General features: G+C 36.9%; 1 protein-coding gene across 2 annotated transcripts in view; it reads left to right on the top strand.

The window, feature by feature from the left end:
- TDRD3 (tudor domain containing 3) overlaps positions 1 to 18,096 on the top strand; it is a 204,400-nt gene extending 186,304 nt beyond the window's left edge. Inside the window, exon 13 of one of the 2 annotated variants that reach the window (XM_069068618.1) lies at positions 17,461 to 18,096. In XM_069068618.1, the coding sequence (XP_068924719.1) occupies positions 17,461 to 17,559 (99 nt within the window). In that variant the 3' untranslated portion in view covers positions 17,560 to 18,096. Of the gene's footprint in view, positions 1 to 5,769; positions 6,040 to 17,460 lie in introns of those variants that run through there. The other variant, XM_069068617.1, reaches the window with a different exon arrangement.
- The last annotated feature ends 2,862 nt before the right edge of the window (positions 18,097 to 20,958 follow it).

The following is a 20,958-nucleotide window of genomic DNA, read 5'->3' as shown; positions in this document are numbered from 1 at the left end:
ACTCCAGCTGAAAAAGCCCAGGATAGATTTTATGAAGAACAAAAAGGGAAAAGGAAATTTGTATAAAAAGAAGTCAGTTCAATGTGTTGATTATTTTTTTATATTTTAAAAAATTAATTTATTTTAAACTTAAATATACAGTAAGAAAAGAAAAAGAAACATGAACTTAAGTACTAAAACTTAAATACAAAATAAGAAAAGAAAAAAAAATTGCCATGTGCACAACAGAACATAAAAGAGGACTCAAAATAGAGAGCAAAAAATTTCCATTTCAAGAAAGCCTATGTAAAAAATATTACACATTATATTCAGAGCTGTCCATCTTTGCTTCCTTGTAAGTTTTCTTTTGTTCTCTACTGTGCACTTTTTAAATTTGTTCTTTTTTCCCCTTTCTCCCCACTCCCTCAAGGCTTCAATTAAATAGGGATATATTTACTTACACATATACACACAGATAGACACATATGCACACAAACATACACATACATATACATATATGTACATATACTTACACATATACTTAGATATCTATAATCATACTCACATATATACATATATATTCATGTGTGTCTATGTAAAACTGTACTTGTTTTCTGTTTCTCCGACGGTAGATAACATCTTCCTTGATAAGTCCAAGTCTTTCCATATTTTTCTAAGTCCACTAACTCATTATTTCCTATATCACAGCAATATTCTAACCTTATACTGTCTAGTTATTTTATAGTCTAAAACAATATCATTGTGGCTGATGTATAGTATAGTTTCCCTATTTTTCTCTTTTGATTAAATCTTTTTAAACTTTGTTTGAGATCATGATTTCTACCCCTACTTTTTTTCCCCTAATAAATTCTACTCCTAATCTTTATATTATGTTTGTATTTCTTATTTCCTATACCTCCTGACTCCTCTACTTTACTTCTACCCACTACCTTGCCCTCCTATTACTTAAGCTGCCCCTTCCTCCAAAGATTCCCTCCCTTATCCTCTCCCCCTCACTTACCATCTTGCTTCTGTCTGAATTTAGAAGACTTTTATAGCCTTCTCTCATTTGATTTTTTAAAGTTCTGTGAATTCTTTTTGGGAAGGTGACTATGGGATGTTACTCTTTGGGGTAGGAGAGCCTTTTTTTGCTTTGGTATCTTCCTCTGAAGATGAACTGCTGTCTTCTCTCTTCCCATAGTAACTTTCTATAGTGGGGTTCTTTCTCCTTTGCCTGCTCATTTTTTTATTTGTAACAGTTTATTATTGCAATCACCTCTAGTCCTGGGGAATGGGGGAGGGGGACGGGAATGGTACCTCTGGCCTCAGATCCTCTTTCAGTTCTCCCCTCTGGCCTGAAACTGAAACCAAGAATTCTGCCTTTATATAAGTGGCCACAGTGGTGTCCCCACCCCACTGCTTTGGCACTCACCAAGCTTGTGCTGGTTCCTTCTTGTCTAGGGCCATGTCTCAGCAGGGCCTTATCAGCAGAGGTTTCTTCAGTCTTCCCTGCTCAGATGCCTGACTCCCAATCCACCTAGCTCCAGGCCTTGTAGCTTGTTATTTTAGCAGAACTAGCCTGGAGGTGTTTGCACTTCACAGGAACCAAATTTCTGTCCAGGGATTTATCTTTGGATTTTCTCTGGTTGTCCCAAGAGGATCCCTGTTCTTCTTTATTTTTACTACTTGTTTTACTACTTGTTAATTTTTACTACTCTACATTCACCCTGAGGTGCTACGTTGTCTTATTTGTGGGGGAAATATGGAGAGCTTGGGATTTTCTGACCTACTCTGACCATCTTCTTAGAATTCTCTCCAACGTGTTTATTATTAAACAGCTTCACTTCCAAGTCTTCAGTATTACCTCCATCCTTGAAGTAGACTATTATTTGATATATGAGCAATGTTCTCAGCACAGAGATACAACATTTATGTAACACATAGTTCCTGCCATCATGAATCTAGTCTAGAAGATGGACGTGACATGTACAAATAATTATACTACATAGTAAATGCTTATGAGAAGTTGTTGTTCGATCATATTTAGTCATGTCTGACTCTTCATGATCCCATTTGGGATTTTCTTGGCACAGATACTGGAATGTTTTGCTATTTCCATTTTCAGATCATTTTACAGATGGGGAAACTGAAGTAAACAGGGTTAAATGACTCGCTTAGGGTCACATGGCTAGTAAGTGTCTGAAGCCAGATTTGAACTCAGGAAGATGAGTCTTCCTGACTTCAGGCCCAGTATTCTATCTACTTAGCATCATTTAGCTGCCCTCTGTGAGAGGTATACAGTACTACGGGAAAACTGAGTTGAAGAAAAAAATAACAAAAAGCTCCGAGAGGCTTTGCTCATAGCAAGTGCTGACAAGACTTTTGTCTTCTTGTCCTCTCTTTTCATTTGTTTCTGGTGAAGAAAGGACCATCTGCACAACTTTTTATGTATTGACAGGAAACCCTGTAAAATGATGGCTGAACATTGAGTACTAACTAAAGAAGTACCTTTTGTTTGCTTGTTTTTAAAGACATCATTTTTATCCAGTGAGAATTACATTTCACAATGTCAGCTTTGCTGACAGACTGCGCCATATACCCTATCACTTTCCATAGAACTAATCAATGACACCAGCAGAATGGCTTTTTGAAGAAGAAACAATGCCTTCAGGGCTGAGGGGCACTTCTGTGTGAGCACAACATTGTGGCCCAAGTCCTTTATCGAATAAGGAAGAGTTTATATATCTAAGGAAGACTCATGGACTCTGGATAGATACACTGGAATTCTACCAGTCCCTGTCACAGCACTTAAAAGCAAAAAACTTTTCTGTATGATAATGGGACATGGATTTAAGATCTTAGAATTGGACCATGTGGAAATTTAGTTTTGATGAGCAAGTGGTACTTTGGAAATATTCACTTAAGCATGTCTCTTCATAGGAGAGGTTACCTGAAAATGGCCATCCTGGCTGAGTAGCCATCAGATGTCTTCACATTCTGCAATTTCCTCTTTTTCTTCCCTTAAACCTCTTCTACAGCGCTATCTTCTTCCCAGAAATGCCAGGAGGAGCTCAGCAGCTGAAGAGAGAATATGATCTTACAGGCTCATGTTCCATATCAGCACCCCTATCCTCACATAAAGCTTTTCTCAGGTCACTATTCAGTATAGGGGATAGTTGTTTTCTAACTCTACACTGTCCCTTGCAGACACTGGTTTTCTTACTCTTCCATTCACAACCCCTGAAACACTCTCCAGTCCTTCCTAATTGTACTACTTCTTAAGTATTTTTCAGGTTTATTCATCGGAACACTAGCACCCACAAGTGCTAGCTCTCCTTCCATACTCCCCATCACTGCTTCCAGGCCAATAAATCAATCCCCTAAGTGACCAACATAACCCTTTTGCTACTTACTGATTTTGTTAAAGAAGCTAGGCTCTCTGGAATTGTAGGCACCAGACCCCACCCCCATCTTCCTTGTTTCCAGGGCATAGCTATATGCACTATTCCCCAAGACCCTGATACTCCGAGATACTACTGCTTATGATGTCCCCTTCTTCCTCCCATTCCCACTCTTGCAGACTCTGCTGCTTGTTGTTCCACCCTAACCCTCACCTCTATTAAAGCCTAGCTCCTGTTTCTGGCTATAATTGTAAGTATTTTCTAGAAAACAGCATATCCCCCCATAAATATTTTAAAACTCAGAAGAACAACATTTATTATACACCTGCTGTATACAGTGGGGATCCCCAAAGACAAACAAAAGTTCTTAATCCTAAATAGCTTGCATTCTTGTCTATGATGTGGGAGGGGGCAGGGCACAGGAAAAATGAAGATAAAATGTTCTAGGAAAATCTGAGGAGGGAAAGGACACTTCAGCTAGATTGATCAGACAAGTCTTCACAGGGAGGTGAAACTTAAGTGGAGCCTTGAAGAAAGAAAATTCCCAATGGTGGAAAGGATGAGGGAGCTCATTCCTTGTGTGGGGATTATTCTTTCTGAATGTAGGGAGACTGAAGACAGATTGAATCTGGGAATAGCTGGTTGTTATTCTGGTGTAAGAAATGATGAGGTGGATGGTTTCAAAAAACCTACATGAACTGAAGCAAAGCTGAAGTGAGCAGAACCAGGAGAACAACTTACACAGAAATAGCAATATTGTAAAGATAGTCATCTATGAAAGAATTAGCAACTCTTAGGTATACAATGATCTACCACAATTCCAAAGCACTTGGGATGAAAAAAAGCTATCTACCTTCAGATAAAGAACTGATAGACTCATAGCTCACATTGAAGCATCTTTATCTTTGTTTCTTTTTTCTGGAACATGGTTAATACAGAAATATGTTTTGCTTGATTTTATAAATATAATAGGTATTTTATTTCTTACCTTCTCGATGGGTGGAGGGAATGAGAAAATTTGGAACTGAAAATTAAATAAAAATAATTGAGTTTTTCTTTTAAAAAAGGAAATAAGGGGTGACTAGGTGGCATAGTGAATAGATCACTGGCCTTGGAGTCAGGAGGACCTGAGTTCAAATCCGGCCTAAGACCTTGGGCAAGTCACTTAACCCCAATTGCCTTGCCTTCCACCCTCCAAAAAGCCAAAGGGAAAAAAAAAGGAAATAACTAGTTGTCTATGAACTAAAATGGAAGAGTAAAAAAAAAACAAAGTGAAAGTAGAGTTTGGAACCAAATTGTAGAAGACTTAAGGTTTTTAAGTTGAGTTGGTTATTCTTTATCCTGGAGTCAGTAGAGAGTTAGAAATAAGGGTGTTTTCTTTTTGAAGAGGAAAGTACCATGGTAAGATACTAGAATATGGTCTCATTAGTTTCATCAGCACTATTCTGAACCCATTTCCATAACAGCCTTTTGGGGCTTTTTTTTTTTTTTAAGTTTTGTGTTGCCTTTTTTCTGCTGAAGTGATAATGGAAAAACAGCTATGGGTAAAAACACTCCACACTTTAACTTCACCTTTATTAATAATAATAAACTATTAGTTAGTAGACTATTGGGTCAACCTTAGGTCACCCAGCCTCTGGCTTAACCTTTGGACCTGTGTCATTAAAGAGAGTGAAGACTATTCCCTTTTCACCATTTGCATCGTTCCTTTGTGTTTGTCATTCCCTCCAAGAACTGTTTTCTTCTAAAGAGCCACTCCAACCTAGTAAGAAGGGAAAAACAAAGAAATAAGGTATTTGGAATAAATCCTTTCCAGTAGAAGAGTTCAGAGAGAAAGTAAAGAGGGTCCTTGTCATATACTTTCTTTTAAAGCTATCGCTGCTGAAAGCTACTCAGTTCATCTAAATCCCCAAAGTCTTTAACACTAAAAATGAAGGTGCAGGGAGTACACTTTAAAAATCCTCAGGGGAGAAAGATTGTAATCTTTGTAAAATATCTTTTGCTTTTGTTCACTTATTTCTTGATAAAAATGATGCTTACAGAGGGGCGGCTAGGTGGCGCAGTGAATAAGAGCACCGGCCCTGGAGTCAGGAGGACCTGGGTTCGAGTCCGGCCTCAGACACTTAACAAAAAAACTAGTTGTGTGACCTTGGGCAAGTCTCTTAACCCCCATTGCCCTCCAGAAAGCAAAAAAAAAAAAAAAGAAATATATTTAAAAAATGATGCTTACAGATTGGACTAAAAGTGTCCCATTTGTTCTCCTCAAGGTTTGTTTATATTTATAAATATGTTTTAGATTCACAGATATGTTTCAGCAGATGTGTTTTGAAAAAAGTTTAAAGTCAGTTTGGGAATCTAATTTCTCTTCTTTCCTTCTCTCCTTTTAAAGAAACTACAGTTTCTAACAAAAGGAGCCATTGACTAAACCATCTTGGTCAAGACCTGATGATGGACCTGTAGCTTTCCCTTCAGAATAACATGCAGAAGTAGTGGATGTTGCAATCTGAAGAAAGATGGGGTGGATTGAAGAAAAAATATTCAATTGATCCACACAAAGGCTTGGAAAAATATTCTGATTTACAATAAAGCAAATGCTTTTTACATATAAAACAAGACAATGTGTTATTTCTGCTGTCAATAAAACCAGCGCACTAATATATTCTGGCTTTATTATATCTTTTATTTACCTAATGTTATTATCATTGTTTATCTGGAATCGACTCCGTGGTAATTGCATTCCAAAGTGTTGCAACTACAGTATTTTAGAAGCTTCCATGTAATGACTATAGTAGTGGTCTGTTGTGATACGAGTACTTGACTTAGAAAGAAAACACCTGGGATGAAGTCTTTACTCTGCCACTGTAACGCTGGGTAATTCCCTTCACCTTCTGCCTCAGTGTTCTCTTCTGCATAATGAAATAACGCTTGCACAGCCTACTTCACAGAGTTGTGAATATCAGATGAAATGATGAATGTATATAGAACGCTTAGCAGTCTATAAATGTATGGTGTTATTAATGCTATAGTTGAAAGGAAAAGCAATGGATCTACTTATGCTGTCTGCGGTTTTTCCTTGGAGAAACAACCTGGATGATAATTTAAAAATCCAAAGTCAAACAGGTATTTCTTAGTACTGTAATGTCTGCTAAATATGACTTAAGAAAGTAGTGAAAATTTGAGGATTTCCTGTTCATCATTCCCATTGAATTTCCCAAATAAACTTAATGAAGTTCAAAAATAGGCATTATTTCCTTGCTATACACACTCATATATGTATATACATACATATACACGCATATGTGTATACATACATACACACATGTGTGTATACATATATACATACATTATATATACACACACTAAGTGAGTTTTACTTGAATTTATAACTTTAAAAAAATATTTCTGTTCACAGGATTGGATCAACATAGCAAAATGTTTGACACTGCAGTATCCTCATTTATTTGTATTAGACTTTCAGGGAGCTAGGAAAAAAAACTGAGTTGCCACAATAGTTGTTACAAAGTCCATTCACTTCATTCCAGAGAAAAGACCCCCCCAGGCCCACCCTCAGGGGTTAAGTGATACTAAATTGGCACATAGAAATCAGAAAACCAATCTTGTTATATAAACCTACAACAAATTTAAACATACCGTGTTTCCCCGATAATAAGACCTATCCCGAAAATAAGCCCTCCCCTTACCATGTAAGATTCCTCTAAAATAAGCCCTCCCCCGAAAATAAGCCCTATTGAGATTGCTGTTGTAGTGAAGGTGATCCCCTGCGCTACATGCTACATTACAGTACCCTCTGTATGCACCGTCCCCCCCCAGGTGAAACGCACGCCGCGCTCCGAGCTGCATCCAATCAGAGCTGCAGCAGTGAGCGCGTCATCCTGTTCTTTATTGAATTCATTATTGAATAAAGGTACATTTTTTGGTTCACATTTACCTGTTTATTAAAATTGCTGTCAATGTTCATTAAAATAAGCCCTCCCCTGAAAATAAGCCCTCTGGTATTTTTCTGTCCAAAAAAAAATAATAAGACAGTGTCTTATTATCGGGGAAACATGGTAGATTCGAAAGGAGTGAGGCTGGTAGATGAGCTAGGGCAGGCACATTTTTTTTGTCAAAGTCTACTATGGCCTAGTACCATTCAGAATCAGAAGCTATAGGATTGGAAATGCAGCCTGAGGTTTCTCTAGTGTGGCTGTACCCCATAGAAACACTGTCAGTGTCATTTGCTTCTGATCACTCCTGATTTAGTATACTCTGAAGCCTGGTTCATCCTTGCTGATGCAGCCATTTCTCCTTGGACTTTTGATTTAGATCCATTATATAACATCCTTGACAAATGGTCATCCAGTCTCTGAGGACCTCCAAGATATGACCACAGACAACAGTGGAAAGTGGCAGCTGGCAGCCTGACAGACAGAAGGGAGATTACGCCTTTAAGCAGTAAAGTATCATAAAAATGCAGAAGCACAAACAGCCTTGCACACTTCAGTGATCTCTATTTTATTATTACACTACTATGCAATAACTATTTGTAATTATGACCCTGAGTCGTGAAGAAGAGATTACATTTGTGAGATACTTAGTAGTTTAAGAGGACAGGGAGTTGTGCAATATTTTAGGAAGACTTCCATTAAAAGAGACTTTTGGGTTTTTTTTTTATGTTTCAACCTTCAAAAGGGAACAAGTTGACTGAAAAATCCACATAAAGAGAGTATTTCATTTCCCCAACAATTCCAAATAGATGATATATTCTTAAACATGGCATAATTAGAGGATTTTGTTTAACATCAATAAACAGATATTTTTGTTAAATATTCCTTTCACTACTTTCATTTTCATGAACAGTTTAGTACATTTTAAACCTGTACTAAGGATTTGGGTTGACCCTGTACTGTAGATTAATTTTTAAACCAATAATTCTTATCCTTTTTTATGACATCTAAAGTGAAGCCATGGTGAAGCCATGGACCCTTCTCAGAACGATTTCTTTCAGTGCATAAGAGACCAGTTATATTGAAATATGGTCATCAAAATATTGAAACAAGTTCAAAGGTTCCAGGTGAAAACCCTCTGATCTAAACCTAACTTACCAATAAGTATGATTCTATCTAGGATTCTTGGTTTCATCAAATATGAATATTCCCTCCCTCTAATGTAGATCAAAATCCTTCCAGTCAGTTAATAAGCATTTATTTATTGCCAGCTATGTGCCAAGCGCTGTGTTAAGCACTGAGGATACAAAGAAAGGGGGAAAAAGGTCCCTGCTCTCAAGGAGTTCATAGTTTAATTGGGGGAGAGAGGGTTGCATGCAAACAATTATATACAAACCAGAGAAACACAGGAAAAATGGTTTAAAGATTATCAGTTGAGACAAGGCAGGAGCCTTAATGCATATCAGGACAGGCTCCTTTAGTTGGGATCTATCCATACCTTAGATGATGTTTATGAATTAGTGACCAAAAATATTCATCTCTTGATGGCCACTTGTGTAAGGATGAGCTTTAGGCTTGTTTCCTTAGGTTATTCATAGAATTATATGTCATTTAGAGATGGAAGAGGACTTTTAAAGGTCATACAGTTCAACCCTTTTGTTGTACAGAGAAGGAAACAGGTCAGAGAAGTGATATGCTCAGTCATGCAGGCAAGGAGCCAGGATTGAAGCAGAGCTTTTCTATCTCCAAAGCCCATTGTCTTTTCCCTACATCACAATTGCCTCAAAGGAGGACCTGCCGAAGCTAACCTTGCCAGTATAGCCACCTCTGCTAGTTCTGCCTCACTAGAAACAGTAGACTAGAACTTTAGCAGGGGGACTATTGTATATACAGACTCTAGAGGCTGCTGGAACTCTGTGCTTACTTTGAAAGTAAAGGGTAGAATGTAGATTGTACTTGGAATCTGGAATTGATTGGTAATGCTATCCTTCCACCTCCAATTGGAAAGGAAAAGTCATTTGGATTGTGTACCTCGGGCTCTGGCAATTAAAGAAAAGAGGGCAAATTGAAGAATATTAGCGTTCTCATTCTCATTTATTTCTACTGATCTCTTACCTAGCCTATATTTCTTCCTTTTATCAATATTCTCTTAGTCCAAACCAAAGGGTTTGAAAGGGCTACAGTATTTTTTCCCCCTTCTTAACTACTTTGGTTCATAGGCATACATGTCATTTGACTATAAAACACTTTTTCTTCTGTGTATCACAAATTTTGCATAACATTGTTCCTTACGTTTAGAAGGTGGTCAGTAGATACTGATTGATTAAAATTTAATGTGATATATGAAGATGTGTAATATGTTTGTATAGAAATACAAATGCATAAAATGTATCAGAACCTCCAATTTCATTGTTATAGGAACTTTCTGGTGTATCAGAGGCAAGACTTGAAAGCAGGTTTTATAGTCTCAGAGACCATCTATCCATTATCCTTTGTTACCTCTTCTATATATTTTAATTTCTATCCAGGAAATAGCTAATATTGAATGTTATCCGGATAATGTACAACTTTTATCTGGGGCTAAGAACATTCAATTTTCATATTATACCAAAACAAGGAAAATCCACTCCCTCAGATGTATGTTCATATTTTCTCTTAGTTATGTTGCTGTCAAAATCAAATAGCAGATATACATAGCATACACCACAACTGGGGATTCCAAGCTATTTCCATCATGGTTTTCTTTGAGAACGAAGGACAAACAACAGCAGCTATCTTTGTTTGAATAACTTGTCTCTTTGAATTTTCAGCTGCCTGACTGACTTTTTATAAGTTCTGTAGGTTCTAATCTGTTAGGTAGCACGTCTATATCTTTTCCTGTGATAGGTTGACTCCAACATATGTTATCACCGTTGTACAGAATTCCTCCTTTAAGGTTCTGAACTTCATTCTTTCCATCATAGTATGGGGCCTTCTAAAACCAGTTTCTGCTTTTCCTTCCTTTTGGGGACTACATACTGATGAATTGTTCGTTGTACACTATGTTTTATATTAAAATATTTGCCCCTTATCTATAGGGATATGTAATAGAAACAACTGGAATTAATGCAGATAAATTTTGCTTCTTCTGACCTATTTTTGGCCATGATGCCATATTTGGTCACTGGTTTCACTATCCTCTTCATCTCCCAGCCATCTATATGTTTGGTGCTTTTCCAGCAGTGTCCATCTTTAATAACCAGTCCCCTTCACGTGGGTCAATCACTCAGTAGCTGCTATAGTTTGACTCATGCTAATAAAACACAATTGTTTGCTCAAAACAAATGTAAGAAGGGCTCACCATCAGTCATAGCTCTGTTTTTCCAGTCCTCGTGCCAAAGCAACATGCTTACAAGGTAAGCACAAATAGTTTAAGGAAGATTGTACCCTCTGTCTAATACTTTTTTGAATGATGATTCAACACAGTTCTGCAAGTACTCTTCATCTCCTTGGTGATGTCAACATATGCTGGATTTACACCAGTATCATTCAGTGTTTTCAATACTACCATTGTTTTCACCAAGTTGAATGCTTTTCTGTAGTTAACAAATGCACAGCATGTGGCAGGAGGGGACTCTGTATTCTTTATATTTTTTTGAAGTTACTGAAAACAGCATGTATATGATGCTGAAACACCATCATAAAAATCCACTTGCTTATGACTAATGGATTACTCTTAAGTTTTCCATGCAGAAGAACATGGTTTGTATGAAGAGATCAGGGATTTGTTATAGGAAAAAGAGCTAAAAAATCTCAGGAATCTGTGGAGTACACAATTTAAAAAAAAAATTAAATTTTGTTCTAGTTTTTATGTGGGAAGCTAAGGGGCACAGTGCTAAGCCTGGAATGAGGAAGATTTCTCTTCCTGATTTCAAATCTGGCCTCAGACACTAGTATATGACCCTAGGCCAGTCACTTAACCCTGCTTGCCTCAGTTTCCTCATTTGTAAAAGGATCTGTAGAAGGAAATGGCAAACTACTCCAGTATCTTTGCCAAGTGAACCCCAAAAGGGGTCACAAAGAATCAGACATGACTGAAAAATGACTAAAACAACAGTCTTTACTCGTTCCTTTCATATTCTTCCCACCTAACTTTTTTCTTCTTTCATCTTTGCATCTTTTGTTTTCTGGCCTTGTTGATTTGCCCTTCTTATGTTGTCAAAATTGTTTCATTTGATTTGTCAACAGGTGAGATGAGCTTCCTAAAGAGTCCCAGTGGGCTCTATCAGCTCCTTTGTCCTTAAACTAGAAATCTAGTTCTAGTATTGCAGCTATCACCTCTACAGGGAACAGTTTTCTCAATCATCCTTCATAATGTCAAGGACAACTGTTGCAAATATTTCTTTTGTTCCAATGAGAAATATATATTTTTAAAATTCTTCATCATGAATTAATTTTTTTTGCCTGTCCTACAATTAGGACTTTTGTGTGGCCACAGGAAATGTATCCATGATGTAAAGGCAGTTAGCTCAGTTAACCACATCCATGTCATTTTCAGTCTCTGCTCATCCTTCTTCCAGATCTGCATATGTGAGACTCCGACTCACCAGTCTTGAGCCCCTTGACAGTTTTGTAATCACCCTTTCTGATCTTTCTTCTAAGGCCCCTCCTTGATGGTGGTGGGTTTTTACCTTCCTTATCTTGGGATTAGCTATTGTTCTATACTGTCTGATATAAATATGATTGTCAATATCTTGTGTCAGTGTAGTTTTAGCATTAGCGATACAACTTAAGGAGAGAGAAAATCGCTACTTTTAATAAGGCACCCCGCATTCTTATGAATGATGAAGTCAACCCCACCTGTGTAAGTGTGATCCTCATAGTCCTGAGAAAAACATGAACATTGATTTTTCACTCTGATATGAAATCTTTTGCTATTCATGTTTCATAGATAAAAATCATGTCTCCCTTTATCTTTTATTTGTTTTATTTACCCTACTATCAGTGTGAAGAGCCCCCAGTGAGAAAACTTCCTCTTGCAAGGCAGAATTGGCACCTTATTTACAACATATAACCTTAGAGTCTCTTGGAACCCTGAGAGTTTAAGTCACAGTCATTATGTGTCAAAGACAGCACTTGAATTCAGGTCTTTTTGATATTGAGACCAGCTATTAACTATGCCGTGCTGCTGTCTATCACTGCATGGCTTTTAGGTTACTCAAAAAATGTTAAAAAAAAATAAATCAATCAAAGTTATCAGGGAACAGAGTTGTTGTGTTGTGTGAGACTTTTTTCCCCCTCTAAAACAAGAAAGAATGAAAAGTCCGTTAAGTCTTTTTCTATATGTCTTTGAGGTTTTGAGTCTCTGGCAAATAGACACCAGCATCCATTTGTTGATATGCTCAGTTTTCAACTAAAAACTACACATTGTTCCATCTCCTGTCTCCAGGCCTTGAAAGTGGCTATCCTCATGTCTAAATTGTGCTCCTCGTCACTTAAAATCCCTAGCTTGTTTCTCAGCTCAGCTCAGACACTACCTCTGGCATTATGCCTTTCCTGTTCCTGTCAAGCCCTTTAGCCTCCTCTCCAAAATCACTTTGTGTTTCTTTTGTATACACTTGATATATACTTTTATGTATATGTATTGTCTTCCCCAATAATTTAAGTTCCTTGAAGACAGAGTTAGTTTTATTTTAGTCTTTGTATCCCTGGGACCTAGCAGAGTGCATAGCAAATAGTAGGTAGTTAATAAATACTTACAGATTAATTGGGAGTTTATAGCAGATCATTCAAAGTGCTATACCTTGGTGATTATTTGTATGGCAGGAGACTGGAGAGCACTTTTCACCTGACCTCCATGTGAGTTTTCATCTCAGTTGCTGGCTATGACCAATGACATATGACTCATACCTTCAACAAATGTGAGCATTTAAAATCAATCATGAAAGAACTGTGAAATCAAAGGTACTTTTGTGCACACAGGAAGATGTCATCCGACACTTTAACCAGTCTATCTATCTGATTTTGACCTGTGTCTTACAGATGAGACCAAGAAAATCCAAACCACTGGTTAAAAGCTGGCTGAATGAATAAATGAATTGTGTCAGGTCTGTGTGGATAGTCATAATTTTCTTTGTAGGAAATTTTTTATGTCCAAAAATACCCCCCATTCCTTAAGGATCTTTGAGATGATCAGTTGAATGATATGAAGTATTTTCATTGTTGTAATCATTTGTAAAGCTCTTGATTCACAATGGAAGGAGAGACTATTAGAACGACTGCTATTATTTAAGTTGTTAATGCCACTAACTTAGACTATGGCGTCCTGTTTTACATTATGGAGTTTTTAATTATCACTATAACCCCCAAACATTTCTTGCCATTTGATGAGGGTTGTATCTAGATAGGTCTCAAATGGGTATGAATATCTCCTGTTTTTTGTTCCCTTTAATTTAATTGCATAGTTTTATAATATCAGCAAAATAAACTCCAGGAAAAGAGAGGTTAAAATTTCCACCTAATAGGTATTTATTTAGATTTCAAAAGATTATAGATCTGGGAAAATACAACACAACGGTTTTGACATTTTTTCATTACACTTTACCTATTCAAACATTACAAGACATTTTTCAACCATGAATTAATTCTTTGCCCTCCTTTTACATATCATATGTAGCACGCCAGTTAAAATAAATATAACAACATAAGTACATGGAGTATGATTTGCTACATTTTTGTTCTCATCGGCATTCAGTTTTACGTGAATTAAATTGGCCTGTGTATGTATTCCTAAAGTAGCAATTTAGAATTCATGTTATGTTGTTTTATTACTTAGATGGATCTGTGATCTCACTGGTAAGAGTGCTCTACCAAATGCATATAGCAACACCATCATGCCTTCTCATTCTACATAATTCTTATCTATAACTTTTCATAAAGCCCAGTGAAAGAGAAGGGACAGGGTGTTTACCTTTCTTCATTTAGTAGGCACTTAGCACATTACCTGGTGCATAGTAAGCATTAATAAATGTTTGTTTCAGTCTTCTTGAACCTTTTCTCTGGTTCTTTTAATTTCTTTTTTTTTTTTTTTGCCTTTTGGAGGGCAATTGGGGTTAAGTAACTTGCCTAGGGTTACACGGCTAGTTTTTTTTGTGGGTGTTAAGTGTCTGAGGCCTGAACCAAACTCAGGTCCTCCTGACTCCGGGCTCGGCGCTTTACTCACTGCACCACCTGGCCGCCCCTCTTTTAATTTCTTAATGGTACTATTGTAGTGTTTAAAGTATTCATCTGCATGACTGGCCCACTTCCTTTTCTGATCATACACTCTTAGTATATTTTTCAGCCTCATCAAGTGTAAATTATTGCTAGTAATATGCCACAGCTTTCTTACACCTCCCATGGTTCCTTCAATTTCTTTTTGTTTTGTTTATTTACTCATCTCAGTCATGTCAGACTCTTTGTGACCCCATTTGGAATTTTCCTGGCAAAGATGCTGGAGTGCTTTGTCATTTCCTTCTCCAGTTCATTTTACAGATGATGAAACTGAGGCAAACAGGGTTAAGTAACTTGCTCAGAGTCACACAGGTAGTAAGTGTCAAAGGTTGGATTTGAACTCAGTTCTTCCTGACTCCAGGCCTGGTACTCTATTGCACCACCTAGCCTCTCCAATTTCTCTTTGAGTCACCCACAGTTTTAATACTTCTTATCTATGGTGTTCTATGGTTCATGGTCATTGGGACAATATTGATGTTAATGAAATGGGCTTTCATGGAAGCAAGGGGCTTGTGGTCATTGAAAATACTGAGCAAGTTCTGAAATTTGAGCCCATCTAATCTTCTCAACTCTTTAAGTCTAGCTTATTTTCAATCTGAAGTATCTGTCCAAGTCACATTGTATTACTATCCCATTTGCATATCGTTATTTGTGCAACATGCATTTTTCACCCACTTTGTTTTTCCAGTGAAGGTGATTAAGCTGATCTCTCTCAAATAATCATGGAATTTACTGAGGAGGCTTTTTAAGCATTTTGCATCTCAGTAAAATTAGCATTATGTCATCTGTAAACAGTATTTTAAGAACTTACCATCAGCAAGGAATCTTTCTGTTTGGACTCTACATGGAGCATACTCAATGATACTGGAAAACACATTACATGAATATGTCTTCTGCTTTTATGCCTCAATTGATGTTAGCAGTCAGCAGGCTTTTAAAAAGAACATATTTATTTCAATAGTTGCAACTATCATTGAATTTTGTATGAGTCAAGCACATATTTTTAAAAAAATCCTAATTGTGGAGCACTTTTTAAGGTGCATTTTTTCCCAAGTCAAATTCTTAATAATAATCAACAGAAAACAGAAATAATGGGATTTTATATTTTATTTCCCTCTTAGTTGAGTAGATATAGAGATGTGATCTGCTCTGGAAAATTAGGTAGGAAAAGCTTCCTTTTCCCTTCTCATGTTTTTATTACAGATACTTTTTGTGAGCAAATAGGTCATTCTCGTATACATACTGGATAGAAAAGAAGGCATGCATAGGAAATGGCAGTCACACATATCTTCTGAACTCCCAATAGAATATAAGCTCATCAAGGGCAGATACTTTTTTCTTTTTGTCTCTGTATCCCTAGCACCTGGCACAGTGCCTTATATGTAGTAGGCACTTAATAAATGCTTATTTCATTCCATGAATTAATGTCTCTTTTTTTTTTTTTTGATAATAGCACTATCAGAAATCTATTTTATTCCATCCTTTTAAAATACACCCTACCCTTACCTCCAGCGCAGAATTGATCTGTGCTGGCATTTGGTCAGCTCCACTCACTCTTTTCAACTTTATCATCTTGAGTATCATTGATATTTCTTCACATAATATATTAGGTATTGAGGTGGTGAAGTCCAAATGAGGAAAATCTACTATTTCTGGCAAGAATAGTTCACCATAGAAGTGTTGGCAGGCCAGACTCTTCCAGGTTTTATCTAAAAATAGTGTCATGATGATCTGACTTAGATGGATCTCATGCCAAGCTTTCTGTAGGGTTATTTCCCATCAGCTGCTCCCCCTCCCCCCATTTTGTAAGGTTGTATTGCTCTTAATCTTCCATCATTCTGTTAGATATGTATTATTAAAAAAATGTAACTGGTGTTATTTTGGGGTGCCATGTTGTCTGGGATTGTTTTATGGGTTCTTTGGTCTCCTTGTCATGGTACTTACTTTTAATTATTCATACTTTTCTAGGGAATGATAATAGATCGATGACTTTACTGTTGTCCATTTGTTTTGTATTGATGACTTATTTAAATAGGCAAGATTAATGATTCTTTAATCACATATAGATTCTTCTCATCTTTATCTTTTCTTTTAATATTTAGAATTTTGCTACAAATAGTTGAGTGGATATGATAGACAAAGAAATAAAAATAAGGGCCTTTAAACAGCTGTGAGTTAAGTTATTTATTCATAATCATATCTATTATATGTAGTGCCAATTATATCTGAGTGTTTCAGGGACCTAAACATTCTATCATATTCCCTTATATCCCTATTCATTAAATAGATATTTAAGAAATTATTCTGGGGTGACTAGGTGGCACTGTGAATAGAGCACTGGCCCTGGAGTCAGGAGGTCCTGAGTTCAAAGCTGGCCTCAGACACTTAACACAAAACCAGCCATGTGACCTTGGGCAAGTCACTTAACCCCAATTGCCCTACCTTCCCCCTCCTACAAAGCAAAAAACAAACAAACAAAAAGAAATTATTCTTTTTGTCTCACAAAGGAAGAATGAATTTAATTTACCTGCCCTCTCTTGCTAATAAACAGCAGCATAACAGCATAATGGAAAAAGGGATTGGATTTAAAGTTAGAAAATCTGAATTCAAGTCTAGATTTCAACACGAACTAGTCTGTGATGATGGACAAGTCTTTTAATCCCCCACAGATTACTTATCTATATGATTACCTTACAAGAAGGCTGTAAGAAAGTACTTTGTAAACCTTCTAGTAATATAAATGCTTCTTTATTGAAGAACCTGGCCTGATCAGTTGCAATCCTAGCTCTACTAACAATTTGTCTCTCCAAGAATTAGCTTAATAAACTCAGGTTATGAAATTTGTAATTAACATTGACTATAACCAATTTTTTCCATTACAGGTTGCATGGAAGTCATCAGAAAGAGAACCAAGCCCACATATTGACAGAAAACCACCCTGTGATCTGAGAGCTGTCAGAAGCCCTCCTGACCCACAATAACCCCCTGGCAGAAATTACCACCATTATATTCAGCTTTGGGGTTAAATTACTGTGACCAACAGGCTCCAATTAAATATGTTACCTAGGAGGGAGAACCCATTAACCCATTAACATTTCAGTAGAGGTGCTGTTCATTAGGTTAACTGAGACTAGGGCCCTGAAGAGAATGAGAGATGTCCAGCAGTGATGTCCAGCACTATATCATTGTAAAAATTCAGAAAGGTTCTACAGTATGACTTCTAATATATGTCCAAAGGTATGGTTTGATAGTTAAGAAAATACAAAACTAATCATATTATGACTAGGCTACATACACACATACACACTTGCATACATACATAGTGATGTGCATATATAAACACATACACATATATGTATTGTGCGTGCATAAATGGATTCTTTTAAGGAAGCATTTACTTACTGTACAGTTAAGTTTTAAAATATGGAAATACTGCAGGTGAATTTGTAATAAACATAATGGGTTTTTCTTTGTGCTTTTCAAAATAAATGCAAATAAGTCACCTTTAGCTCTGCAATTTCTGTGACTCTTAGATATAGCTTCCTGCATGTGTATGTTTTGACCACAATGATACAAGCATATTTTTAAATTAAATGCACCAATCATTTGGCAAGTGAAAACAATTCTTTCAGTATTAAGTTTTCTAAAAGAAAATAAAGTTATTTTAGTGGGCACTATTTACAAGTCTAATTTAATAGTAATGGGACAGAAGCTGCCACACTTTCTACCCACAAAACAGCACCATATTATCCTTCTTAGAGAATTCATATATTGTGTCAACATAAAACAGTATTTTCAATTCCTTTTGAAATTGTGACATTCAATAATTCTCTCCTAAAAATATTTGAATTCTTCAAGGAGCCATGATTTCAGTGGGTAGATTCTCCTTCCACTGATGCAGACTGAACAAGAAATTCTTCTCTGGTGGCCAATCTAGGGGTGGGTTTCTCCAAAGTTATCTGTGCTAGATCTCAGAGAATGGACATAAAATCTATTTCCGGCCTTAGACAACATTTCCGTGTTAATAAAAGCCATGCTGGAGGTGACAAGATTGTGGAGGGCTTTGAGGATTGAAATCACAAAGTATATGAAGAAGGGGAAGATACCAAAGGCAGAGGGGGACAATTCAGATTTTATTAGTAACAACAAAAGAAAAGGTAACCAAGAGAACATTACTAACAACTCTCTTCTTTCCCATCTAATACAAAATCATTTACACATATATCAAGGATATCTTTATTAAGGGTGTTAGTAGGTGCCTAGCAGATTTTCACAAGCAATATTCTAAAATGGACCATATTTTTACCATCATGCAATTGTATGAAAGAGGTAGAGAATACAAGATGCCACTCTTCTTTGATGGTTATGAAAAGGAATTTGATTTCATAAAATTCCTTAAAGGTTCCATTTTACCTGGATACTTCTTATCTGCACATCAAAATCATTCAGGTTTCCTTGAAAGATAATACCAGAAATCACTTTATTCAGTGGTCCTAGGATCATTAATAGTGGATGACATAAAACATGGAGGTGTATGCTCATCAGCAGTGTTTGATACTGTGAAGGAGGCAGTCCAGAGAGGGGTCCTGGTTAAAGAAGGATTCTCTGTGAATGGGGAGGTCCTCCCAATGGTCCTTTTTATGGATGATATTATGTAGTTTTCATTGTTCCCTGGAGTACTGTAGAACATCCTGGATGAATCTATAATTATCAAAAAAGTTTGGCTTGACAATTCACAGAGGAAGATCAAGTGGATGAATGTACATAGCCCAGATTATGGCATTCATTTGAATAAATGAGCTATAAAGCTTCTCTTTCTCTCTGTCTCTGTGGTTGTGTGTTTCTCTATATATGTGTATATCTGATATATAGAATTAAATAGGAAGAAGACAGCATTTGGATTACTTTTGACCCTAAACTTCTCCTGGAAACAAACACCCCACTTCTAAATACTTATATTCTAATAATCATGTTGTATAGCTGCAAGATATGGAAATTTGAAAATGAATTTCAAACAGAAGTCAATGGAGAGGCACATGGGGGGTTTCCAGTATGCTACAACATATAACTAGTGAAGTACTTCGAATAAGAAAGAGAAATAAAAGAGGTTTAGGGAAATCTATGATGGGAAGGGATGATGGACTGGTCATGTGTCATTGGTGAAGCTTGATATATGTTTAACCTGAGTGCTCCATTGGCATCCTTCCAATCTCAGGAGATAGAGGAATAAGGCTTCCATTCATGTTGGTCAGATGCTTTGAGGGGACCATATGGGAGGACATGGATGAGTTGCTTAGAATGGGCAAACATGGATGAATTGTAATTTATATCACTGGAAGCATCATCCAAACACAGATCTATTTGAATATAGCTTAATAAACCTTCATTGTATAGGAGGTGCTTTGCAAGAATATAGAACTGAATATTACTTGTCTAAGACAATATGAATTACTAATTTACTTACATCTAAATGGAAGAATCCTTTATATACTCTATAAGGATCCCTTAAGCACCTACTATGTGCCAGGTACTGTGCTAAGTGCAAGAAATACAAAAAGAGGCCAAAGACAATCCTTACCTTTAAGGTGCTTACCATCTAATGGGGAAGACTATAAGCAAACAAACATATAAACAAGTTACATACATGACAAATAGAAAATGATTAACAAAGGAAAAGGCACTAGAATTAAAAGAGTTTGGAAGAGGCTACCTAAAGAAGATTTTTAGTTGGGACTTAAAGGAAGCCAAGAGAGGCAGTAGGTGAGGATGAGGAAGGGGAACCATTTCAGGCATGGAGAAAAACCAGAGAAAATTCCCAGAGATGAGAGATGGAGTGTCTTATTCATGGAACAGCAAGGAGTCCAGTGTCACTGGATTGAAGAGTAGATGACAGCAAGTAAGGTGTAAGAAAACTGGAAAGGCAGGAAGGAGTTAGGTTATGAAGGACTTTGAACACTAGAGAATTTTGTATTTGATCTTGGAGGAGATAGGGAACCACTAGAATTTATTGAGTAAGGTGAAAGGTGGAAAGGGGAATGACATAGTTGGACCTGTGCTTTAGGAAAATCATTCTGGTAGATGAATGGAGGATGAATTGGAACTAGGATAGACTTGAACCAGGCAGATGCATTTGTAGACTATTGCAATAATCCAGGCATGAGGGGATGATGGCCCCAGAGTCCTAGCAGTGTTAGAGGAGAGAAGGAAGCATACTTGAAAGATGTTGCAAAAGTGGAATTGATAGGCTTTAGAAATAGCTTGGATATGGGAACTGACAGATTGTGAAGAGCCAAGGAAGACCCTTAGGTTTTGAATCTGAGGGACTGGAAAGATAGTGTTGCCCTCTATAGTAAAAGGGAAGGTGTGAGGAGTTGGGGGGG

This window comes from Petaurus breviceps, unplaced genomic scaffold (assembly GCF_028583685.1).
Source record: "Petaurus breviceps papuanus isolate PSGF00001 unplaced genomic scaffold, PetGlider_PUasm1.0 90769, whole genome shotgun sequence".
Lineage (NCBI taxonomy): Eukaryota > Metazoa > Chordata > Mammalia > Diprotodontia > Petauridae > Petaurus > Petaurus breviceps.
This window is presented reverse-complemented; position numbering and strand designations above follow the sequence as displayed.